This window comes from Plectropomus leopardus, chromosome 10 (assembly GCF_026936395.1).
Source record: "Plectropomus leopardus strain MGB_pleo_1.0 chromosome 10, ASM2693639v1, whole genome shotgun sequence".
NCBI lineage: Eukaryota > Metazoa > Chordata > Actinopteri > Perciformes > Serranidae > Plectropomus > Plectropomus leopardus.
The window spans coordinates 35,471,858-35,499,338 of record NC_142185.1 but is presented as its reverse complement, the minus strand read 5'-3'; the positions used below and the strand labels follow the sequence as shown (position 1 = coordinate 35,499,338).

The following is a 27,481-nucleotide window of genomic DNA, read 5'->3' as shown; positions in this document are numbered from 1 at the left end:
TGCCGAAACACCCATCTGACCAATCGTGAGCAGCTCCACTGAAGGCCAGTGCATGGATTGGCTGTCACAGCTGTCAATCATGGCAGAAAGTCCTGCTTTTATATAATTTTACTAACTCATTAAAACCAAATTTATCATAAAAACAAACAATTGAACAAACATCAGGGTGAAGAGACGACCTTCAGTGACAGAAACCATCAAAGGTCTTCAGATATCTTATTTAACAGTAAGTAATAATTAACATAAATGAGAACAATTTTCAAAAAATAGAATTAAAAAAAAATGTTTTCTTGACAACAGAACAATCTTTATGGTTGTGTGTGTCTAAAATTGCAGATATTTTCGCCTGCTTTTCAGACAGTCAGGATCTACGTCTCTCCATTAACGATTGACTCTGACTTTTTGACTATTGTTCTTCGTCAGGTGACATTTACTCTTAAAAGCGCTCTGCTCTCTGTCTGACTGGGTGTGCCTCTCTGCCTGCTGGCCACCGGCTGTTTACAGTCCTGTAACTTCTCCCTTCATCACTAGGTGTCGCTGTCTTTCTGCTCAGCTGCCTGTTCCACCAGTAGAGACCAGAAACTGTGCTCTGATGGTGCATGCTGTGCACTACATACAATGAGTTTAATAGAAATAGGATTTCTTAATACCTTGGTATACTGTTATATCGTGATACCACCAAGTGTAGTATTGTTCGTGGACAAAAGATTTTGCATGTTATTTTTCTCGTTTATCGATACTTTTGGCACTTTTATACCTACAGGTGTATGAGAAATAAGCAGCTCTTTTGCATGTTTTTTTTTAAACTTAAACTAATATCCAGGCAGCATTTAGGAGCATTTGTAAATTGTAAGTGCAACTTTACTGGTTTGGAGGCACACTGTGTGGTTACTGAGTTATCTACTGTTATCTTTCAGTCACAGTTTCACTACCTGACGCGCTTCTTTTGCTGTCAAAGCTACAGTATGTGCAGGAGAAGTGTTAGTGTGTGAAACTTCTGCACGCTAACAAGGGAGGTCAGGAGAGGCCACGTCTGCTGTCCCGTCCTTGTTTTACCTTCCTCTCATGATGTCAAAGTAGATGCTCTCAGCAGCGATCTTTGCTCCAAGTATAACATTCAGCTGCTCGCTCTGTCTGCCAAAGCCACAGCGCAGCTCTGTGCAGGTGATAATACACAGAGCTGACATCTGAATCCTATCATCCTGACCTCTGCGGTCTGACGTTAATGTGCATGTAATGCTGTGATAACACTTTATTACTGAGGAATGTTACACATGGCGATGAGATAGCAGTGTGTGGGTTTTCCTGTGAGAAATTATATGCTGTTAACCCTTTAAAAACTGGACAAATTGGCCCGATTCCTTCCAAAAATACAAGAATAAGGCAATTAGAAACTTTAAGAAAAAAAAGAAGAAATTATGAAAATTACAGGAAACTTTTCCTTGAAAAGAGGTAAAAAAGAGTAAAAAAACAAACCATCCATCCACTTACCTACTTACTTTTTTAAAAAAAAAAAAAACTTTGCATACATTTTTTAACTCTTTCTCTCTTTCCTTATTCAGGTTATTTTTCTTGTCATAATTTGTCATAAAGCAGCAAAAGAAAAGTGATGTCGAACCAGGTTTCAAAGGGTTAAAGCACAGGGGTCTTCATCATGTGTGCCGCAGTCAGAAAAACATACCTTCATTGTGTATCATCCTAAACAAGGGGGCAAGTCTGGAGACAGTTTATCACGCACACACACACACACACTCACACACACACACACACACACACACACACACACAATGCATTTATGAATGACAGCTTTGGAAAACATCCCTTTGATTAACCAGCTTACAGCTAATTTCTTTTATTTCCAGAGTTATGGTATCCATGTGCTGTATAATGATTATTTTATTTTATTTTATTTTATTTTATTTTATTCTATTTCTATAAAAATATATAGATTTTTATATATTAGGTTAGGTTAGGTTTTACTTTTTAGCACTCGTGCCCGTAAAGTGCTCTAAGCTGCATTTTATGTATGGAAGGTGTTATACAAATAAAGATTATTATTATTACTTGTTTAAAAGGAACAAAACGGCTGCTGTTTTTATGAAACGCGCTGTGTCACTTGTGCTTGGCATCCCCTCGTGCTTTGAGACATTTTACAGCTGTCCCAAACCCCGCGGCTCGGGTTAGTGCGTGTTAACTTCAGGACATGCAAACCCACTTTGTAAAACTTTACGAGTCTGTCACTCGGCATGACAACGAGGTTTTATCCGCACGGAATGCTGGAAAAAGTGCCGAGGTGACGTCAGCCGCCCCCGCCCGCGGTCGGACTCGGTTACACTTTTGTTCCACTTAACGGCCGGAGGGTCGGTGTGTGTGTGTATGAGTGTGTGTGTGTGTGAGAGCATGTACTGTATACAAACAACTGGTTCTTTGAGTGTTGCCCCTCCCTCAGTTTGGGGTGACCTCATAGAGTTTTGGTTGGTGGACGGCGTGAGTTGTGTGAGTTTGTGTTTTTCTGTGTGTTCACTCTGTGTCTCCTGCATGTGCCGGGGTTTTCCTCGTTTGATTGCTCATGCACATTACACATTACACAGCACCGAGTGGGTGAACCAAGCACGAAAAAACACACTATTCTGTGGTCTCTGTGTGTGTGTGTGTGTGTGTGTGTGTGTGTGTGTGTGTGTGTGTGTTGTGCACACATGCATGGAGGGGGTGGTGATTAAAGGCTTCTGCTTTGGTTTGTCTAAACGCCAGCTACAGTAGACTTCTGAGCCAGATCTCGGTGAATAAAAGCTGCTCTTTGTCGACTTTGTCCCTGATTCACTCTGCTTGTTTGCATTCTGCAGAGTCCTCTTCGCCGTCGTGTCAGATGCACTTTTTTCAACTTTATTTTGAGTTTAGCAATGCAAAACACATTTTATTTTAATTTTTCAGAACTGCACACACATTGTGTCTGAGTTGTTGTGGTTGATTCGATGGGAAAGCTTATCATCACAATCGTTTTACATTTAGAAAGTCTGACAGTTTTGTGACTTTATTACCGTTTTTTTTAAGAACTTTTATTTTTCAGATGAAAAAAACATTTGAGCTTTGGAGCAGAGCATCCAGCTGCAGGCAGACTCAGCTCGGAAACCCGACCCTCTTTTGACATGTTCAGCTCTTTGAAACACTTGGAGCTACATCAGTTTTCTTGTGCTGCGTTCAGACAACTTTCACAAGCTGTTTAACCCTTTGAAACCTGAGCAGGTCAGTTTGAGTCTTTAGAAAACATGGAGAAAAAGGCAGTGAGAAAAGTACAAACACCAATTGCAAGAAATTAGTAAAACATATAAATAAAAGATAAAATATATATATATTTAAAAAAAAATCTATATATATATATATATATATATATATATATATATATATATATAAAAAATCATAAAATGTCTGTTACCTCTTTGAAACCTAAAGGAACATCATTTTTTTTGTGCTGTGTTCAGACACATTTTACGAGTTATTTGACTGTTTTGAAAAAAGGGATAAAAGGCAAAGACCAACTTAGCAATAAACGTGAGCATTTGTGGGACATTTAAGCTTTTTATTTTTTTTAAAAGGAGGGTAGCATTATTAGAAAATAATTTTGAATAATATTTTTTTTTTAAAAGGAGTTCATTTTCAGGTAATCCTCTTGTAACTTTTTTACAATTATTTTGTGAGTTTTTGACCATGTCTTTGACCATTACCCCTGTTGTCTTTTAAAGAAATAAAAATCATTTTCTCGGGCTTCAGAGGGTTAATTAACAATGAAATAGAGTGAATTAACAAATGTCCCAATGTCTGTTTCTTCAGAAAATGACAAGCCTATGAAAGGTCTTCGTCAGGAGGACCTGGTGAACCAGGATCTGATCACAGAGCTGAGGAAAGAGTTCAGCATGACACACGATGACTTCTACATGGTCCTCACCGACTCGGACATGAGAGTCAAGGTAAGGACTCGCTCTCTGCAGCTGCGTCCCAAACTCAGGAGCTGGAACAGACCTAAACATGTCGAGGTCTGTCCTTTTCAGAGGCTTCTCCATGATCTACCTGAATTTGGAGGACTGACTTGGCCTAATGTTCCCCCGTCTTCGCTTTTTCATCCAGCACGTCTTTGGTTGGTGTTAGGGTTAGGGTTAAATGGTAAAATCATTTTGTGAATATAGTTTTATTACCATCTTAAACTGTGTGTTTAAGATGGCCTTTTATGGTAAAGGTAGTAATACTGAGATAATAAATTTACATTTTTTAAATAATAAAAGGCTTAATATTCAGTTTTGCTAATGACATATATTTAATGTTATTCCATCATATTTTTAATGAAAGAAATTAAATAATTTTTTCCACCATTTCTGAGATGTTTTCAAGGATATTTAGTGGTAAATATTTTGAAAACATATGTGAAAATAATACAAGTACTGGTAATACTCCTAATTCCTCGATCACAAATGGACACATGTTGGTATACTAACATATTACAAATATTATAACAGTAAATGATTGGTAATTTTGTTTTTTCTGTTTTTGTTTTACCATAAAGGGCCATCCTAACTGTTTGGTAAAGGGAGTGCTCTCTGCTCAAAAAACAAACAAAAAAAACCCACAAATCTGTAATACTGTGCTTTACTAATGTGATTTGTTTAAAACAAAACAAAAAAAAAAAACAAAAAAACACAAATCTGTTATATTGTACTTTACTAATGTTATTTATTTAAAACCAAAAAACAAACAAAAAAACATAAATCTGTAATATTGTACTTTAGCAATGTGATTTGTTTAAAACAAAACAAAACAAAAAAAATAAATCTGTAATATTGTACTTTACTGATGTGATTTATTTAAAAAAAAAAAAGTTGATTTTTGTAATTAAAGTTCCAAAGAAATAAAAATGCAAAGAAAATAAATTTCCATTGCTTTTTCCTTAGTGAGGACTTTAAGGGGTTAACGGTCTGAACATAACTTGAATAACCGTTCCCTCCAAGGTCTCGCTCTTAAATTAGCTGTTTTCCTGTTTTATTCGCGGCACCGCTGTTTGGTCCGTCTCCGCTCTGTGTTTACAGGCTCGCCACCCTGCTGTCCAACACTTTCATCTCGTGTCTGTCTTTGAAGGTGGACTGACCTGTCCTCGCAGCGCCGGCACGCTGCCTTCTCTAAAACACTGTTTTAATTCACACAACATGACATTTGCCCCACACCTGTGTGCGTGTGTATGTGTGTGTGCATGCCAGGGTAAATGACGGGGCTGTTTTTGGACGGATTCATCAAAGAGGCCAGTGTTCAGCTCCGTGCTGACAGAGACAGAGACACGGCAGGCTGTGGACGCACACGGATGTGGGTGTGGGTATGAGACAGAAAGTGGCAGAGCGAGCGAGTGGAGGGAGGTGTGAAAAGGAGCCGTGCAGCAGATTCAGCACAACCCGAGGAAGGTGTGAGTGTGTGTGTGTGTGTGTGTGTGTGTGTGTGTGAGTGTGTATGTGTGTGTGTGTGTGTGTGTGTGTGTGTGTGTGTGTGTGTGGCTGACTTACATTTTCATGCTGAGATTGTTGAACATTTTGTAAATTAGCTGGGATGCTGTATTATGTTTCGGCAGTAAGTCTTGTGCTGTTTCCCAGAACTTCGTATGAAGAATGTTTTGATGTGGAAAAAAAAGCCACCGCACGTCGACCAACATGTTACAAAACTCTGTGGCTTTATTGGAAACAGTTTCGCCATTGTTTAAAGCATCGAAACTCTATTTTTTAAAAATCCTCTCTGTCATTTCCAGATTTCCTCTCGCGGGCATGTTGATTTATTCATCCTGCGACTTCACCACATTTTGGAATAACTGTGTATAACTGGTTCCTGTCGATGTTCTTCTGTCAGCAATCCTACGAGGTTCCCATCGCCATGAAGGCCGTTTTCGACTACATCGACACCTTCTCGTCCCGCATCCGAGAGATGGAGCAGCAGAAGAGAGACGGAGTCGTCTGTAAGAAAGAGGACAAGCCCAGATCGCTGGAGAACTTCCTGTCCAGGTAAAATTGTTTCGAAAAGTTATAAATACACTACACGGCCAAATGTATGTGGACACCCAACATGACAGACACTAGAGGGAGAAAGAGCTGTGCTGCTGTCAGAAGTTATTTATTTTTCACTGCCAAAAAATGCGCTTTTGGCATGAGAGTGTGTGAAAAGTGTCAATTCTGCGTGTCTCATGATCAGTGCGAGACTTGGCAGCCCTGTCAACTTAAAATATTCAGAATTTTTGTCACACAGCCAGATCGTATCAGAGGACATCCCACGTAAACAGTTGACCCGATATCTTCAATCGGATTGTGAAAAAGTGTGCATGGAAACACAGCTACTGTGTGTGACAGGTGCAACAGCAGCATCATGATAAGCAGTGAGAGAGAGAGAAAAAGAGAGGCTGAGTGGATCAATACACTGTATGCATCTGCACAATGAAATGAGTCAATGGTGCTGTGATTTTACAAAATTGCAAGGCTGTGCAGAATTCACGAGGACTGCCTGAATTTGCATGACTTGTGATCGCATCATCTTGAAATCCTGGAGGGACTGATTAAAGGCATTCCAAACTCCCAAGGTGTTGGGTTCAATGACCTGTCTATACACTTTTTGTTACAGTACACAAAAGTACCGTTTTAATTATCATGGTCAAATTATTATAGACCTGCAAAGTACTTATACTGTACTAATAACCTGACAAGGCCCTTTGAAACAGAGGCAGAGCATAAAAACCACAAGAATACTAACATTTAAGATGTATTAAGTTGTTTATTTTGTCTTATGAACATTGAAATTACATTTGTCCTCTGCAAAAACAAAACAAAACATGTATTATAACATAACATAACATAACATAACATAACATAACATAACATAACATAACATAACATAACATAACATAACATAACATAACATGTATTATAACACAAAACAACATCAAACAACAACAGATCAGGATATATTTAGGGATCAGAATCCCATAAATTAAACACCTACCCAATCAACGAATGTTCAAATAGCCAAATATTGGGGTCCAGCCCTTTATAGACTGACGATGCACAAATGCCCCATGTAGTTACGTTGCAGCCTGTTTCACGGCTGCTGGCTGCAGTCGCTCAGTACTGTATCAATGTCAGAATGAGTTAGACACTCATTTAGACACAAAAACATGGGAAAAGGGGTTCAGGTTGAAAAATGCCAAAGTTACTTTTTAAGCATCAAGAGTATGTCATATATTATTCATTTTAATGTGAAGAAAACAACTAACTACCACCTGAAAGAGCATATTTTATGAGAATATCTCTTCATTGGAGTTGACCTTGGACTTAAAATCTCCTTGAATTATAGATATTGTCTTAGTGAGGTGTTTTGCTGAGTTGGTCGTCGGGGTTATTGGACGGTCCCAGCAGGCTGTCTCCGCTCCCATCAAACAGCTGTTTCTTTGCTCAGTAATCAGCTGGACCAAAATGTACAGCGTTTATAAGCAGCAGAACGCGGCAGCCTGTTTGTGTGTTCCACAGATATAAAAAGCAACAACAAAAACAAGTACCTCAAGGCTGAATCATTGCAGTCACATATCTCCCCGAGATGTGGAAACCAGACAGCCTGTCTTTTGTTACCATGGAGACCTGAATTTCAGCTCCAGATCGCAGCGCTGAGATCTGGCAGGTTTTTGACCATAATTCGGGGTTGTCACCCTCTGGCAGTAATGGTATGGGTATATGTTGGTGTATGAGCGCAAACGCCTCGTCCCAGCACGGCGCTTTCACCGCCGCACCAAAGTGCCACTTAAATGCGGGCTGAGATTTTCTGTGATTGCAGGTTCCGCTGGAGACGTCGCCTGTTCATCATCTCCGCCCCCAACGACGAGGAGTGGGCCTACCAGCAGCAGCTCTACGCCCTCACCAGCCAGGCCTGCAACCTCGGTGAGTCACCCGAAATTAACCCGTCACGTCACTCCAAATCCGACCTGTGACTCATCAGATAACTCACTTTCCTGTAAAGAAACTTTGCAGAGGGGAAACTCAACCTGCTTAGTTTGGAGGCCACTTTTGTAAAATGACAGGAGGTCAGGGGCCAGTCACAGCGGCCCCAAACATGTTTCAAGGATTTTTTCGTGTACCTCTGATTTTCGGATGTTTCTAGGATTTTAGGACATTTTTAAGATTTTAGGGTGTTTCTAGGGTTTTAAGACTATTCTCGGATTTAAGGGCCTTTCTTGCATTTTCGTGTGCCTCTGATTTTTGGATGTTTCTAGGATTTTAGGCAATTCTTAAATTTCAGGACATTTCTAAAATTTTAGGACATTTCTTGGGTTTTAGGACTTTTCTATATATAGGATATTAGGACATTTCTCAGATTTTAGGGTGTTTCTAGATTTTAGGAAATTTCTCTTGTTTAAGATTTATTCAAGGACTTAGGGACATTTCCAGGCTTTTAGGGTGTTTATAGGATTTTAGGTCGTTTTCTTGGATTTTCTGATGTTGCTTAGATTTTAAGACACTTGTGGGATTTTGTGACATTTTCGAGGATTTTTTGACTTTTCTGGGATTTTAGGACATTTGTTGGATTTTAGGATGTCTCTTAGGTTTTAGGATGTTTGTAGGATTTTAGGACATTTTACAGATTTTAGGACATGAGGGTCTTGGCTAGGACCTCTGTCGGCGGGTGTGGTTTTTTTTTGATAAACAAGCTCTATTCTGATGCTGTTTTATGCGCTCTGGCACATTATAGATACTAAAAGTACAAAAACAATTCCCAGAGTGAGTCACTTTATTTTTTTATTACCTTTAAAGTGGTTTATGTTTTGCTCTTGTGTTTATATTTTGGTGTCATTTTTGCTGATAAGTGTTCCCTTCATCAGTGCGTCCACTGCTGTGAAAAATTCGTGCCGCTGTTTTCTGTTTCCTTTCTGTGTGTGCTCAGCAAGAGTGGCTCCGCTCCCACTGACTACACTTTCTGTGCGCCAAACTATTTCCTGTTGCTGCAGCCAGAAACAAACTAACAAACAAAAAAGAAAGCCAAACTCCCCAGAAAAAGACCTACCTAGAAGAGAAAACGTAGATGCAGATTTTGAGTGATTGCAACTGACCAAAATCGAATCTCTCATCTGAGTTTTCTCTGTAGTTTTTTCACTAAATGCCTGATATTTCATGACCCAAACTTCACCCAGGCCTGCGTCCTGTCACTGCCTGCCAAAGCTTTTTTTAGACCACTTATGAATCTGTTTGGTCTCATGAAGAAGTTGATTACACGTGATGTTTTTGTTTACTGCAGCCCTCCAGATATTTTCAGTGTGTGTGTGCATGTGTGTATGTGCACGGAGGGACATGCAGAGGGATCCCAGATGACAAAACAGCTGTTGTGTTATGTCTGGAGGCTAACAAGCTCTTCTCCTTCTCTGGGACGGCCTTTTCACTCTGCCAGTTAGTCAGCTTTTCCACACTTACTTAAATGTTATTACTGTATGTCTAAAAAAAAGAGACTTTGATCTCGACTTTGCAAATCTCAACAACCTGGCGTGTCTGACAGATTGATGCTAGATAGATGTAAACCTTAAATAGCACACAGTGAACTTCACTGCTCAGTGAAACCAAATGAATGCTGACATCTGGAGTTTCTCCCCTACGTGAACCTCATGTTCCCATCTTGTTTATAGGAATTCCAGATTTCTGAAATTTCTCTCTGAAACTTATTTCTGTCCTTATTCCTCATAATGTTTAAGATAGTCTGGTTTATTTGTCACATTTATTGCTTTCATTATCATCCGTTTGATTTTCATGATTGAAGTTTAGGGGAAAAAATGGACAAATGTTGAAGAGATTTTAAAATTTAATTTGATGGTGAAGCCAAGGCAGGCCACTGTTAGTTTTGTTTTTTGTATGAGGTAAATTTAAGGGATTGCAACTCATTCTGCTGTTGTGTCAAGTCACTGACAAAGAATATGCAGTATATTTTTTTAAATAGCATAATATTCAATTACATTTAAGTTTTTAAATCACGTTTAACTTGTATAAATATTTTTTATGATACTATAGTATGTGGTAAAAAATAAATCGTTATGCTCATAGTAAAGCCAAAGTTTAGCATGTGGAAAAAATATTTTAAAAAAAGGGTATCAAGACATGCTATAGCATAGAATTCTGCAAAAACGGCCAAAAACACAATAACACAACATGTTGAAAAAAAAAAAAAATCAAAAACGCAAGGCGAAATAAACCAAAAATCCCACTAAAATAATGTTGAGTTCACTTATTTACATGACGGGTACAAACCGCTCATGGCCTCAACTCAAATCCGTCTGTCCGTTTGGGTTTGGGTCAGTGAAGCTAACTAAACTAAGGCGCTGTCATAACGCAAAAAGAAAAAACATGACATGTCCCAAAAACAGCTATAAACACTCAAAAACAGTGTAAAAAAGGGTGTCAAGACACACCATAGCATAGCATTTTGAAAAAAATGGCAAAAAACATACGCATATGGCATGTCGAAAAAATGAGGCTATAGCATGGCAAAAATGTCAAAATGTGACTTGTCCTTAAAACAGCAAAAGACAGCATAAAATAGCATGCCAAGACACACCATTGCTTAGAAATTCGCAAAAACGTCCAAAAACATTCAATATCATGTTGTTTTTTGACGTTTTTGCAAAATTCTATGCTATGGCATCTCTTGGCATGCTATTTCATGCTGTTTTGAGGCGTTTCCTGCAGTTTTTGGGACATGTCATACTTTGACGTTTTTGCCATACTATAGCCTTGCTTTTTCGGTCATTTTTCTGACATTCAAAATTGTGGTGTTTTTGACGGTTTTGCAAAAGTCTATGCTATGGCGTGTCTTTGCACGCTATTTTATGCTGTTTTGAGGCATTTCCAGCAGTTTTTGAGACATGTCATATTTTGACATTTTGCCATACTATAGCCTTGCTTTTTCGGTCATTTTTCTGACATTCAATATCATGTTGTTTTTTGACATTTTTGCAAAAGTCTATGCTATGGTGTCTCTTGGCACGCTATTTCATGCTGTTTTGAGGTGTTTCCAGCAGTTTTTGGGACATGTCATATTTTGACATTATGCCATACTATAGCCTTGCTTTTCGGTCATTTTTCTGACATTCAATGTCATGTTGTTTTTTGACGTTTTTGCAAAATTCTATGCTATGCATCTCTTGGCACACTATTTCATGCTGTTTTGAGGCGTTTCCCGCAGTTTTTGAGACATGTCATAGTTTGACGTTTTTGTCATACTATAGCCTTGCTTTTTTCGGTCATTTTTCTGACATTCAATATCATGTTGTTTTTTGACGTTTTTGCAAAATTCTATGCTATGGCGTCTCTTGGCACGCTATTTCATGCTGTTTTGAGATGTTTCCAGCAGTTTTTGGGACATGTCATATTTTGACATTTTGCCATACTATAGCCTTGCTTTTCGGTCATTTTTCTGACATCCAAAATTGTGGTGTTTTTGCGCGTTTTTGCAAAATTCTATGCTATGGCGTCTCTTGGCACGCTTTTTTATGCTGTTTTAAGGTGTTTCCAGCAGTTTTTGTGACATGTCATATTTTGACATTTTGCCATACTATAGCCTTGCTTTTTTGGTCATTTTTCAGACATTCAATATCATGTTGTTTTTTGATGTTTTTGCAAAATTCTATGCTATGGCGTCTCTTGGCACTCTATTTTATGCTGTTTTGAGGTGTTTCCAGCAGTTTTTGGGACATGTCATATTTTGACATTTTGCCATACTATAGCCTTGCTTTTCTGTCATTTTTCTGACATTCAATATCATGTTGTTTTTTGACGTTTTTGCAAAATTCTATGCTATGGCGTCTCTTGGCATGCTATTTTTACTCTCTGAAAGGTTGCTTTTGTCCAGGAACTTGTTCATTTTTTGTCTTTTTACCACTCACCAGATTCTCAGACGGATGAATAGGCAAACACCCAGGGATGGTAGACAAAGGTTAAAACTGTTCGAGGCAGGCTTTATTTAAAGATAAAAATGTCACAAACAAAAATCAAATGCAACAGTTACCTCACTCCCTTTTACAGGAGTTACACATACCGTCTAACACAGACGCTAAGCAAGATAAGACAAACGCACACGGAGTGATCTGGTGTTCTTTTATCTGGAGGACTGTGTTGTCGACACTCTCCACTTTCCGTCTCTTCTCATTGGACAGCCTTGGGATGGCGAGTTTGAGGAAAAACTTCCTCCTCCAGCTTGGTGTATCATCTTTGGGTAGAACATGATACTTTTTCCAACATGCTGTAGTACAGTGTTATTGTTCAAACATTCTAGACTATTATGTGACTCGTCATGTTAAACTATGTGGTTTCCAGCAGTTTTTGGGACATGTCATATTTTGACATTTTGCCATACTATAGCCTTGCTTTTCGGTCATTTTTCTGACATTCAAAATTGTGGTGTTTTTGCACGTTTTAGCAAAATTCTATGCTATGGCGTCTCTTGGCACGCTATTTTATGCTGTTTTGAGGTGTTTCCAGCAGTTTTTGGGACATATCATATTTTGACATTTTGCCATACTATAGCCTTGCTTCTTCGGTCATTTTTCTGACATTCAATATCATGTTGTTTTTTGACGTTTTTGCAAAATTCTATGCTATGCATCTCTTGGCATACTATTTCATGCTGTTTTGAGGCGTTTCCAGCAGTTTTTGAGACATGTCATATTTTGGCGTTTTTGCCATACTATAGCCTTGCTTTTTCAGTCATTTTTCTGACATTCAAAATTGTGGTGTTTTTTTAACGTTTTTGCAAAATTCTATGCTATGGTGTCTCTTGGCACGCTATTTCATGCTGTTTTGAGGTGTTTCCAGCAGTTTTTAGGACATGTCATATTTTGACATTTTGCCATACTATAGCCTTGCTTTATTGGTCATTTTTCAGACATTCAATATCATGTTGTTTTTTGATGTTTTTGCAAAATTCTATGCTATGGCGTCTCTTGGCACGCTATTTTATTCTGTTTTGAGGCGTTTCCAGCAGTTTTTGGGACATGTCATATTTTGACATTTTGCCATACTATAGCCTTGCTTCTTCGGTCATTTTTCTGACATTCAATATCATGTTGTTTTTTGACGTTTTTGCAAAATTCTATGCTATGGCGTCTCTTGGCACGCTATTTTATTCTGTTTTGAGGCGTTTCCAGCAGTTTTTGGGACATGTCATATTTTGACATTTTGCCATACTATAGCCTTGCTTCTTCAGTCATTTTTCTGACATTCAAAATTCTGCTGTTTTTTGACGTTTTTGCAAAATTCTATGCTATGGCGTCTCTTGGCACGCTATTTTATTCTGTTTTGAGGCATTTCCAGCAGTTTTTGGGACATGTCATATTTTGACATTTTGCCATACTATAGCCTTGCTTCTTCGGTCATTTTTCTGACATCCAAAATTGTGGTGTTTTTTGCTGCTTTTGCAAAATTCTATGCTATGGCGTCTCTTGGCACGCTATTTTATTCTGTTTTGAGGCATTTCCAGCAGTTTTTGGGACATGTCATATTTTGACATTTTGCCATACTATAGCCTTGCTTCTTCGGTCATTTTTCTGACATTCAATATCATGTTGTTTTTTGACGTTTTTGCAAAATTCTATGCTATGGCGTCTCTTGGCACGCTATTTTATTCTGTTTTGAGGCGTTTCCAGCAGTTTTTGGGACATGTCATATTTTGACATTTTGCCATACTATAGCCTTGCTTCTTCGGTCATTTTTCTGACATCCAAAATTGTGGTGTTTTTGCGCGTTTTTGCAAAATTCTATGCTATGGTGTCTCTTGGCACGCTATTTTATTCTGTTTTGAGGCGTTTCCAGCAGTTTTTGGGACATGTCATATTTTGACGTTTTTGCCATATTATAGCCTTGCTTTTCGGTCATTTTTCTGACATCCAAAATTGTGGTGTTTTTGCACGTTTTAGCAAAATTCTATGCTATGGCGTCTCTTGGCACGCTATTTTATTCTGTTTTGAGGCGTTTCCAGCAGTTTTTGGGACATGTCATATTTTGACATTTTGCCATACTATAGCCTTGCTTCTTCGGTCATTTTTCTGACATTCAATGTCATGTTGTTTTTTGACGTTTTTGAAAAATTCTATGCTATGCATCTCTTGGCACACTATTTCATGCTGTTTTGAGGCGTTTCCCGCAGTTTTTGAGACATGTCATATTTTGACGTTTTTGCCATACTATAGCCTGGCTTTTTCGGTCATTTTTCTGACATTCAAAATTTTGTTGTTTTTTTAACGTTTTTGCAAAATTCTATGCTATGGTGTCTCTTGGCACGCTATTTCATGCTGTTTTGAGGTGTTTCCAGCAGTTTTTAGGACATGTCATATTTTGACATTTTGCCATACTATAGCCTTGCTTCTTCGGTCATTTTTCCGACATTCAATATCATGTTGTTTTTGATGTTTTGCAAAATTCTATGCTATGGCGTCTCTAGGTAACGCTATTTTATTCTGTTTTGAGGCGTTTCCAGCAGTTTTTGGGACATGTCATATTTTGACATTTTGCCATACTATAGCCTTGCTTTTTCAATCATTTTTCTGACATTCAAAATTCTGCTGTTTTTTGACGTTTTTGCAAAATTCTATGCTATGGCGTCTCTTGGCGCGCTTTTTCATGCTGTTTTGAGGCGTTTCCCGCAGTTTTTGAGACATGTCATATTTTGACATTTTGCCATACTATAGCCTTGCTTTATTGGTCATTTTTCCGACATTCAATATCATGTTGTTTTTTGATGTTTTTGCAAAATTCTATGCTATGGCGTCTCTTGGCACGCTATTTTATGCTGTTTTGAGGAGTTTCCAGCAGTTTTTGGGACATGTCATATTTTGACATTTTGCCATACTATAGCCTTGCTTTTCTGTCATTTTTCTGACATTCAAAATTGTGGTGTTTTTGACATTTTTGCAAAATTCTATGCTATGGTGTCTCTTGGCACGCTATTTTATTCTGTTTTGAGGCGTTTCCAGCAGTTTTTGGGACATGTCATATTTTGACGTTTTTGCCATACTATAGCCTTGCTTTTTTCAGTCATTTTTCTGACATTCAAAATTGTGGTGTTTTTGCGCGTTTTTGCAAAATTCTATGCTATGGCGTCTCTTGGCACGCTATTTTATGCTGTTTTGAGGCGTTTCCAGCAGTTTTTGGGACATGTCATATTTTGACATTTTGCCATACTATAGCCTTGCTTCTTCGGTCATTTTTCTGACATTCAATATCATGTTGTTTTTTGACGTTTTTGCAAAATTTTATGCTATGGCGTCTCTTGGTACGCTATTTTATTCTGTTTTGAGGCGTTTCCAGCAGTTTTTGGGACATGTCATATTTTGACATTTTGCCATACTATAGCCTTGCTTTTTCAATCATTTTTCTGACATTCAAAATTCTGCTGTTTTTAACGTTTTTGCAAAAGTCTATGCTATGGCGTCTCTTGGCACGCTATTTTATGCTGTTTTGAGGTGTTTCCAGCAGTTTTTGGGACATGTCATATTTTGACATTTTGCCATACTATAGCCTTGCTTTTCTGTCATTTTTCTGACATTCAAAATTCTGCTGTTTTTTGACGTTTTTGCAAAATTCTATGCTATGGCGTCTCTTGGCGCGCTTTTTCATGCTGTTTTGAGGCGTTTCCCGCAGTTTTTGAGACATGTCATAGTTTGACGTTTTTGCCATACTATAGCCTTGCTTTTTTCGGTCATTTTTCTGACATTCAATATCATGTTGTTTTTTGACGTTATTGCAAAATTCTATGCTATGGCGTCTCTTGGCACGCTATTTTATTCTGTTTTGAGGCGTTTCCAGCAGTTTTTGGGACATGTCATATTTTGACATTTTGCCATACTCTAGCCTTGCTTCTTCGGTCATTTTTCTGACATCCAAAATTGTGGTGTTTTTGCGCGTTTTTGCAAAATTCTATGCTATGGTGTCTCTTGGCACGCTATTTTATTCTGTTTTGAGGCGTTTCCAGCAGTTTTTGGGACATGTCATATTTTGACATTTTGCCATACTATAGCCTTGCTTTTTTGGTCATTTTTCTGACATTCAAAATTGTGGTGTTTTTGCGCGTTTTTGCAAAATTCTATGCTATGGCGTCTCTTGGCACGCTATTTTATTCTGTTTTGAGGCGTTTCCAGCAGTTTTTGGGACATGTCATATTTTGACATTTTGCCATACTATAGCCTTGCTTCTTCGGTCATTTTTCTGACATCCAAAATTGTGGTGTTTTTGCGCGTTTTTGCAAAATTCTATGCTATGGTGTCTCTTGGCACGCTATTTTATTCTGTTTTGAGGCGTTTCCAGCAGTTTTTGGGACATGTCATATTTTGACATTTTGCCATACTATAGCCTTGCTTTATTGGTCATTTTTCAGACATTCAATATCATGTTGTTTTTTGATGTTTTTGCAAAATTCTATGCTATGGCGTCTCTTGGCACGCTATTTTATTCTGTTTTGAGGCGTTTCCAGCAGTTTTTGGGACATGTCATATTTTGACATTTTGCCATACTATAGCCTTGCTTTTTCGGTCATTTTTCTGACTTTCAATATCATGTTGTTTTTTGGCGTTTTGCAAAATTCTATGCTATGGCGTCTCTTGGCACGCTTATTTTATTCTGTTTTGAGGCGTTTCCAGCAGTTTTTGGGACATGTCATATTTTGACATTTTGCCATACTATAGCCTTGCTTTTTCAGTCATTTTTCTGACATTCAAAATTCTGCTGTTTTTTGACATTTTTACAAAATTCTATGCTATGGCGTCTCTTGGCACGCTATTTTATTCTGTTTTGAGGCGTTTCCAGCAGTTTTTGGGACATGTCATATTTTGACATTTTGCCATACTATAGCCTTGCTTCTTCGGTCATTTTTCTGACATCCAAAATTGTGGTGTTTTTGCGCGTTTTTGCAAAATTCTATGCTATGGTGTCTCTTGGCACGCTATTTTATTCTGTTTTGAGGCGTTTCCAGCAGTTTTTGGGACATGTCATATTTTGACATTTTGCCATACTATAGCCTTGCTTCTTCGGTCATTTTTCTGACATTCAATATCATGTTGTTTTTTGACGTTTTTGCAAAATTCTATGCTATGGTGTCTCTTGGCACGCTATTTTATTCTGTTTTGAGGCGTTTCCAGCAGTTTTTGGGACATGTCATATTTTGACATTTTGCCATACTATAGCCTTGCTTCTTCGGTCATTTTTCTGACATCCAAAATTGTGGTGTTTTTGCGCGTTTTTGCAAAATTCTATGCTATGGTGTCTCTTGGCACGCTATTTTATTCTGTTTTGAGGCGTTTCCAGCAGTTTTTGGGACATGTCATATTTTGACGTTTTTGCCATATTATAGCCTTGCTTTTCGGTCATTTTTCTGACATTCAAAATTGTGGTGTTTTTGCACGTTTTAGCAAAATTCTATGCTATGGCGTCTCTTGTACGCTCTTTTATTCTGTTTTGAGGCGTTTCCAGCAGTTTTTGGGACATGTCATATTTTGACATTTTGCCATACTATAGCCTTGCTTCTTCGGTCATTTTTCTGACATTCAATATCATGTTGTTTTTTGACGTTTTTGCAAAATTCTATGCTATGGCATCTCTTGGCACGCTATTTCATGCTGTTTTGAGGCGTTTCCCGCAGTTTTTGAGACATGTCATATTTTGACGTTTTTGCCATACTATAGCCTTGCTTTTTCGGTCATTTTTCTGACATTCAAAATTTTGTTGTTTTTTAACGTTTTTGCAAAATTCTATGCTATGACGTCTCTTGGCACGCTATTTTATGCTGTTTTGAGGCGTTTCCAGCAGTTTTTGGGACATGTCATATTTTGACATTTTGCCATACTATAGCCTTGCTTCTTCGGTCATTTTTCTGACATTCAATATCATGTTGTTTTTTGACGTTTTTGCAAAATTCTATGCTATGGCGTCTCTAGGTACGCTATTTTATTCTGTTTTGAGGCGTTTCCAGCAGTTTTTGGGACATGTCATATTTTGACATTTTGCCATACTATAGCCTTGCTTTTTCAATCATTTTTCTGACATTCAAAATTCTGCTGTTTTTTGACGTTTTTGCAAAATTCTATGCTATGGCGTCTCTTGGCGCGCTTTTTCATGCTGTTTTGAGGCATTTCCAGCAGTTTTTGAGACATGTCATATTTTGACATTTTGCCATACTATAGCCTTGCTTTATTGGTCATTTTTCCGACATTCAATATCATGTTGTTTTTTGATGTTTTTGCAAAATTCTATGCTATGGCGTCTCTTGGCACGCTATTTTATGCTGTTTTGAGGAGTTTCCAGCAGTTTTTGGGACATGTCATATTTTGACATTTTGCCATACTATAGCCTTGCTTTTTCGGTCATTTTTCTGACATTCAAAATTGTGGTGTTTTTTGACGTTTTAGCAAAATTCTATGCTATGGTGTCTCTTGGCACGCTATTTTATTCTGTTTTGAGGCGTTTCCAGCAGTTTTTGGGACATGTCATATTTTGACGTTTTTGCCATACTATAGCCTTGCTTTTTCAGTCATTTTTCTGACATTCAAAATTGTGGTGTTTTTGCGCGTTTTTGCAAAATTCTATGCTATGGCGTCTCTTGGCACGCTATTTTATGCTGTTTTGAGGTGTTTCCAGCAGTTTTTGGGACATGTCATATTTTGACATTTTGCCATACTATAGCCTTGCTTTTTCGGTCATTTTTCTGACATTCAATATCATGTTGTTTTTTGACGTTTTGCAAAATTTTATGCTATGGTGTCTCTTGGCACGCTATTTTATTCTGTTTTGAGGCGTTTCCAGCAGTTTTTGGGACATGTCATATTTTGACATTTTGCCATACTATAGCCTTGCTTTTTCAATCATTTTTCTGACATTCAAAATTCTGCTGTTTTTTGACGTTTTTGCAAAATTCTATGCTATGGCGTCTTTTGGCACGCTATTTTATTCTGTTTTGAGGCGTTTCCAGCAGTTTTTGGGACATGTCATATTTTGACATTTTGCCATACTATAGCCTTGCTTTTCTGTCATTTTTCTGACATTCAAAATTCTGCTGTTTTTTGACGTTTTTGCAAAATTCTATGCTATGGCGTCTCTTGGCACGCTATTTTATGCTGTTTTGAGGCATTTCCAGCAGTTTTTGAGACATGTCATATTTTGACATTTTGCCATACTATAGCCTTGCTTTTTTCGGTCATTTTTCTGACATTCAATATCATGTTGTTTTTTGACGTTATTGCAAAATTCTATGCTATGGCGTCTCTTGGCACGCGATTTTATTCTGTTTTGAGGCGTTTCCAGCAGTTTTTGGGACATGTCATATTTTGACATTTTGCCATACTATAGCCTTGCTTTTCTGTCATTTTTCTGACATTCAAAATTGTGGTGTTTTTGCGCGTTTTTGCAAAAGTCTATGCTATGGCATGTCTTTGCAAGCTATTTCATGCTGTTTTGAGGTGTTTCCAGCAGTTTTTGGGACATGTCATATTTTGACATTTTGCCATACTATAGCCTTGCTTTTCAGTCATTTTTCTGACATTCAAAATTGTGGTGTTTTTGCACGTTTTAGCAAAATTCTATGCTATGGCGTCTCTTGGCACGCTATTTTATTCTGTTTTGAGGCGTTTCCAGCAGTTTTTGGGACATGTCATATTTTGACATTTTGCCATACTATAGCCTTGCTTCTTCGGTCATTTTTCTGACATCCAAAATTGTGGTGTTTTTTGATGTTTTTGCAAAATTCTATGCTATGGTGTCTCTTGGCACGCTATTTTATGCTGTTTTGAGGCGTTTCCAGCAGTTTTTGGGACATGTCATATTTTGACATTTTGCCATACTATAGCCTTGCTTCTTCGGTCATTTTTCTGACATTCAATATCATGTTGTTTTTTGACGTTTTTGCAAAATTCTATGCTATGGCGTCTCTTGGCACGCTATTTCATGCTGTTTTGAGGCGTTTCCCGCAGTTTTTGAGACATGTCATATTTTGACGTTTTTGCCATACTATAGCCTTGCTTTTTTCGGTCATTTTTCTGACATTCAAAATTGTGGTGTTTTTGCGCGTTTTTGCAAAATTCTATGCTATGGCGTCTCTTGGCACGCTATTTTATGCTGTTTTGAGGCGTTTCCAGCAGTTTTTGGGACATGTCATATTTTGACATTTTGCCATACTATAGCCTTGCTTCTTCGGTCATTTTTCTGACATTCAATATCATGTTGTTTTTTGACGTTTTTGCAAAATTCTATGCTATGGCGTCTCTTGGCACGCTATTTCATGCTGTTTTGAGGTGTTAACAGCAGTTTTTGGGACATGTCATATTTTGACGTTTTGCCATACTATAGCCTTGCTTCTTCGGTCATTTTTCTGACATCCAAAATTCTGCTGTTTTTTGATCGTTTTGCAAAAGTCTATGCTATGGCATGTCTTTGCAGTCTATTTCATGCTGTTTTGAGGCGTCTCCAGCAGTTTTTGGGACATGTCATATTTTGACATTTTGCCATACTATAGCCTTGCTTTTTCGGTCATTTTTCTGACATTCAATATCATGTTGTTTTTTGACGTTATTGCAAAATTCTATGCTATGGCGTCTCTTTGCACGCTATTTCATGCTGTTTTGAGGCGTTTCCAGCAGTTTTTGGGACATGTCATATTTTGACATTTTGCCATACTATAGCCTTGCTTCTTCGGTCATTTTTCTGACATCCAAAATTGTGGTGTTTTTGCGCGTTTTTGCAAAATTCTATGCTATGGTGTCTCTTGGCACGCTATTTTATTCTGTTTTGAGGCGTTTCCAGCAGTTTTTGGGACATGTCATATTTTGACATTTTGCCATACTATAGCCTTGCTTCTTCGGTCATTTTTCTGACATTCAATATCATGTTGTTTTTTGACGTTTTTGCAAAATTCTATGCTATGGCGTCTCTTGGCACGCTATTTCATGCTGTTTTGAGGCGTTTCCCGCAGTTTTTGAGACATGTCATATTTTGACGTTTTTGCCATACTATAGCCTTGCTTTTTTCTGTCATTTTTCTGACATTCAAAATTGTGCTGTTTTTGCGTTTTTGCAAAATTCTATGCTATTGCGTCTCTTGGCACACTATTTCATGCTGTTTTGAGGCGTTTCCAGCAGTTTTTGGGACATGTCATATTTTGACATTTTGCCATACTATAGCCTTGCTTCTTCGGTCATTTTTCTGACATTCAATATCATGTTGTTTTTTGACGTTTTTGCAAAATTCTATGCTATGGCGTCTCTTGGCACGCTATTTCATGCTGTTTTGAGGTGTTAACAGCAGTTTTTGGGACATGTCATATTTTGACGTTTTGCCATACTATAGCCTTGCTTCTTCGGTCATTTTTCTGACATCCAAAATTCTGCTGTTTTTTGACGTTTTTGCAAAATTCTATGCTATGGCGTCTCTTGGCGCGCTTTTTCATGCTGTTTTGAGGCGTTTCCCGCAGTTTTTGAGACATGTCATAGTTTGACGTTTTTGCCATACTATAGCCTTGCTTTTTCGGTCATTTTTCTGACATTCAATATCATGTTGTTTTTTGACGTTTTTGCAAAATTCTATGCTATGGTGTCTCTTGGCACGCTATTTCATGCTGTTTTGAGGCGTTTCCAGCAGTTTTTGGGACATGTCATATTTTGACATTTTGCCATACTATAGCCTTGCTTCTTCGGTCATTTTCTGACATCCAAAATCGTGTTGTTTTTTGTCGTTTTTGCAAAATTCTATGCTATGGCGTCTCTTGGCACGCTATTTTATTCTGTTTTGAGGCGTTTCCAGCAGTTTTTGGGACATGTCATATTTTGACATTTTGCCATACTATAGCCTTGCTTTTTCAATCATTTTTCTGACATTCAAAATTCTTCTGTTTTTTGATGTTTTTGCAAAATTCTATGCTATGGCGTCTCTTGGCACGCTATTTTATTCTGTTTTGAGGCGTTTCCAGCAGTTTTTGGGACATGTCATATTTTGACATTTTGCCATACTATAGCCTTGCTTTTTCAATCATTTTTCTGACATTCAAAATTCTGCTGTTTTTTGACGTTTTTGCAAAATTCTATGCTATGGCGTCTCTTGGCACGCTTTTTCATGCTGTTTTGAGGCGTTTCCCGCAGTTTTTGAGACATGTCATAGTTTGACGTTTTTGCCATACTATAGCCTTGCTTTTTCGGTCATTTTTCTGACATTCAATATCATGTTGTTTTTTGACGTTATTGCAAAATTCTATGCTATGGCGTCTCTTGGCACGCTATTTCATGCTGTTTTGAGGCGTTTCCAGCAGTTTTTGGGACATGTCATATTTTGACATTTTGCCATACTATAGCCTTGCTTTATTGGTCATTTTTCTGACATTCAAAATTGTGGTGTTTTTGCGCGTTTTTGCAAAATTCTGTGCTTTGGTGTCTCTTGGCACGCTATTTTATTCTGTTTTGAGGTGTTTCCAGCAGTTTTTGGGACATGTCATATTTTGACGTTTTTGCCATACTATAGCCTTGCTTTTCGGTCATTTTTCTGACATTCAAAATTGTGGTGTTTTTGCACGTTTTTGCAAAATTCTATGCTATGGCGTCTCTTGGCACGCTATTTTATTCTGTTTTGAGGCGTTTCCAGCAGTTTTTGGGACATGTCATATTTTGACATTTTGCCTTGCTTCTTCGGTCATTTTTCTGACATCCAAAATTGTGGTGTTTTTGCGCGTTTTTGCAAAAGTCTATGCTATGGCGTCTCTTGGCACGCTATTTCATGCTGTTTTGAGGTGTTTCCAGCAGTTTTTGGGACATGTCATATTTTGACATTTTGCCATACTATAGCCTTGCTTTTCTGTCATTTTTCTGACATTCAACATTCTGCTGTTTTTGATCGTTTTGCAAAATTCTATGCTATGGCGTCTCTTGGCGCGCTTTTTCATGCTGTTTTGAGGCGTTTCCCGCAGTTTTTGAGACATGTCATATTTTGATGTTTTTGTCATACTATAGCCTTGCTTTTTCGGTGATTTTTCTGACATTCAATATGATGTTGTTTTTGCACGTTTTTGCAAAATTCTATGCTATGGTGTCTCTTGGCACGCTATTTTATTCTGTTTTGAGGCGTTTCCAGCAGTTTTTGGGACATGTCATATTTTGACGTTTTTGCCATACTATAGCCTTGCTTTTCGGTCATTTTTCTGACATTCAAAATTGTGGTGTTTTTGCACGTTTTAGCAAAATTCTATGCTATGACGTCTCTTGGCACGCTATTTTATGCTGTTTTGAGGCGTTTCCAGCAGTTTTTGGGACATGTCATATTTTGACATTTTGCCATACTATAGCCTTGCTTCTTCGGTCATTTTTCTGACATTCAATATCATGTTGTTTTTTGACGTTTTTGCAAAATTCTATGCTATGGCGTCTCTTGGCACGCTATTTTATTCTGTTTTGAGGCGTTTCCAGCAGTTTTTGGGACATGTCATATTTTGACATTTTGCCATGCTATAGCCTTGCTTCTTCGGTAATTTTTCTGACATTCAAAATTCTGCTGTTTTTTGACGTTTTTGCAAAATTCTATGCTATTGCGTCTCTTGGCACGCTATTTTATTCTGTTTTGAGGCGTTTCCAGCAGTTTTTGGGACATGTCATATTTTGACATTTTGCCATACTATAGCCTTGCTTTTTCGGTCATTTTTCTGACATTCAAAATTCTGCTGTTTTTTGACGTTTTTGCAAAAGTCTATGCTATGGCATGTCTTTGCAGTCTATTTCATGCTGTTTTGAGGCGTCTCCAGCAGTTTTTGGGACATGTCATATTTTGACATTTTGCCATACTATAGCCTTGCTTTTCTGTCATTTTTCTGACATTCAAAATTCTGCTGTTTTTTGACATTTTTACAAAATTCTATGCTATGGCGTCTCTTGGCACGCTATTTCATGCTGTTTTGAGGCGTTTCCCGCAGTTTTTGAGACATGTCATATTTTGACGTTTTTGCCATACTATAGCCTTGCTTTTCGGTCATTTTTCTGACATTCAAAATTGTGGTGTTTTTGCACGTTTTAGCAATATTCTATGCTATGACGTCTCTTGGCACGCTATTTTATTCTGTTTTGAGGCGTTTCCAGCAGTTTTTGGGACATGTCATATTTTGACATTTTGCCATACTATAGCCTTGCTTTTTCGGTCATTTTTCTGACATTCAATATCATGTTGTTTTTTGATGTTTTTGCAAAATTCTATGCTATGGTGTCTCTTGGCACGCTATTTTATGCTGTTTTGAGGTGTTTCCAGCAGTTTTTGGGACATGTCATATTTTGACATTTTGCCATACTATAGCCTTTCTTTTTTGGTCATTTTTCTGACATTCAAAATTGTGCTGTTTTTTTGGCGTTTTGCAATATTCTATGCTATGGCATCTCTTGGCACGCTATTTTATGCTGTTTTGAGGTGTTTCCAGCAGTTTTTGGGACATGTCATATTTTGACATTTTGCCATACTATAGCCTTGCTTTCTCGGTCATTTTTCTGACATTCAAAATTGTGGTGTTTTTGCGCATTTTTGCAAAATTCTATGCTATGGCGTCTCTTGGCACGCTATTTCATGCTGTTTTGAGGCGTTTCCCGCAGTTTTTGAGACATGTCATATTTTGACGTGTTTGCCATACTATAGCCTTGCTTCTTCAGTCATTTTTCTGACATCCAAAATTGTGGTGTTTTTGCGCGTTTTTGCAAAATTCTATGCTATGGCGTCTCTTGGCACGCTATTTTATTCTGTTTTGAGGCATTTCCAGCAGTTTTTGGGACATGTCATATTTTGACATTTTGCCATACGATAGCCTTGCTTCTTCGGTCATTTTCTGACATCCAAAATTGTGTTTGTTTTTGCGTTTTGCAAAATTCTATGCTATGGTGTCTCTTGGCACTATTTTATTCTGTTTTGAGGCGTTTCCAGCAGTTTTTGGGACATGTCATATTTTGACATTTTGCCATACTATAGCCTTGCTTCTTCGGTCATTTTTCTGACATTCAATATCATGTTGTTTTTGGCGTTTTGCAAATTCTATGCTATTGTCTCTTTTGCATGTCATATTTTGACATTTGCTATTATGCATTCAATATCATGTTGTTTTTGGTTGCAAATTCTATGCTATTGTCTCTTATTCTGTTTTGTTTCCAGCAGTTTTTGGGACATGTCATATTTTGACATTTTGCCATACTATAGCCTTGCTTGTTTGGTCATTTTTCTGACATTCAAAATTGTGGTGTTTTTGCATGTTTTTGCAAAATTCTATGCTATGGTGTCTCTTGGCACGCTATTTTATGCTGTTTTGAGGTGTTTCCAGCAGTTTTTGAGACATGTCATATTTTGACGTTTTTGCCATACTATAGCCTTGCTTTTCTGTCATTTTTCTGACATTCAATATCATGTTGTTTTTTGACGTTTTTGCAAAATTCTATGCTATGGCGTCTCTTGGCACGCTATTTAATGCTGTTTTGAGGCGTTTCCAGCAGTTTTTGGGACATATCATATTTTGACATTTTGCCATACTATAGCCTTGCTTTTTTGGTCATTTTTCTGACATTCAAAATTTTGTTGTTTTTTAACGTTTTTGCAAAAGTCTATGCTATGGTGTCTCTTTGCACGCTATTTTATGCTGTTTTGAGGTGTTTCCAGCAGTTTTTGGGACATGTCATATTTTGACATTTTGCCATACTATAGCCTTGCTTCTTCGGTCATTTTTCTGACATTCAATATCATGTTGTTTTTTGACGTTTTTGCAAAATTCTATGCTATGGTGTCTCTTGGCACACTATTTCATGCTGTTTTGAGGCGTTTCCCGCAGTTTTTGAGACATGTCATATTTTGATGTTTTTGCCATACTATAGCCTTGCTTTTTCGGTCATTTTTCTGACATTCAAAATTCTGCTGTTTTTTGACGTTTTTGCAAAAGTCTATGCTATGGCGTCTCTTTGCACTCTATTTTATGCTGTTTTGAGGCGTTTCCAGCAGTTTTTGGGACATGTCATATTTTGACATTTTGCCATACTATAGCCTTGCTTCTTCGGTCATTTTTCTGACATTCAATATCATGTTGTTTTTTGACGTTTTTGCAAAATTCTATGCTATGGCGTCTCTTGGCACGCTATTTAATGCTGTTTTGAGGCGTTTCCAGCAGTTTTTGGGACATATCATATTTTGACATTTTGCCATACTATAGCCTTGCTTTTTTGGTCATTTTTCTGACATTCAAAATTTTGTTGTTTTTTAACGTTTTTGCAAAAGTCTATGCTATGGCGTCTCTTTGCACGCTATTTTATGCTGTTTTGAGGTGTTTCCAGCAGTTTTTGGGACATGTCATATTTTGACATTTTGCCATACTATAGCCTTGCTTTTCTGTCATTTTTCTGACATTCAAAATTGTGGTGTTTTTGCGCGTTTTTGCAAAATTCTATGCTATGGCGTCTCTTGGCAAGCTATTTTATGCTGTTTTGAGGTGTTTCCAGCAGTTTTTGGGACATATCATATTTTGACGTTTTTGCCATACTATAGCCTTGCTTTTTCGGTCATTTTTCTGACATTCAAAATTGTGGTGTTTTTGCACGTTTTTGCAAAATTCTATGCTATGGCGTCTCTTGGCACGCTATTTCATGCTGTTTTGAGGCGTTTCCTGCAGTTTTTGGGACATGTCATATTTTGACATTTTGCCATACTATAGCCTTGCTTCTTCGGTCATTTTTCTGACATCCAAAATTGTGGTGTTTTTGCGCGTTTTTGCAAAATTCTGTGCTATGGCGTCTCTTGGCACGCTATTTTATTCTGTTTTGAGGCGTTTCCAGCAGTTTTTGGGACATGTCATATTTTGACATTTTGCCATACTATAGCCTTGCTTCTTCGGTCATTTTTCTGACATTCAATATCATGTTGTTTTTTGACGTTTTTGCAAAATTCTATGCTATGGTGTCTCTTGGCACGCTATTTCATGCTGTTTTGAGGCGTTTCCAGCAGTTTTTGAGACATGTCATATTTTGACATTTTGCCATACTATAGCCTTGCTTCTTCGGTCATTTTTCTGACATTCAATATCATGTTGTTTTTTGATGTTTTTGCAAAATTCTATGCTATGGCGTCTCTTGGCACGCTATTTAATGCTGTTTTGAGGCGTTTCCAGCAGTTTTTGGGACATATCATATTTTGACATTTTGCCATACTATAGCCTTGCTTTTTTGGTCATTTTTCTGACATTCAAAATTTTGTTGTTTTTTAACGTTTTTGCAAAAGTCTATGCTATGGCGTCTCTTTGCACGCTATTTTATGCTGTTTTGAGGTGTTTCCAGCAGTTTTTGGGACATGTCATATTTTGACATTTTGCCATACTATAGCCTTGCTTTTTCGGTCATTTTTCTGACATTCAAAATTGTGGTGTTTTTGCGCGTTTTTGCAAAATTCTATGCTATGGCGTCTCTTGGCAAGCT

General features: G+C 37.7%; 1 protein-coding gene across 1 annotated transcript in view; it reads left to right on the top strand.

Moving 5' to 3' along the window:
* The window catches only part of ccdc80 (coiled-coil domain containing 80), a 51,472-nt gene that overhangs the window by 9,129 nt on the left and 14,862 nt on the right, over nt 1-27,481 (top strand). Inside the window, exons 6-8 of the mRNA XM_088083743.1 lie at nt 3,829-3,965; nt 5,878-6,029; nt 7,843-7,946. Coding sequence (XP_087939869.1) covers nt 3,829-3,965; nt 5,878-6,029; nt 7,843-7,946 — 393 coding nt within the window. The remainder of the gene's footprint in view (nt 1-3,828; nt 3,966-5,877; nt 6,030-7,842; nt 7,947-27,481) is intronic.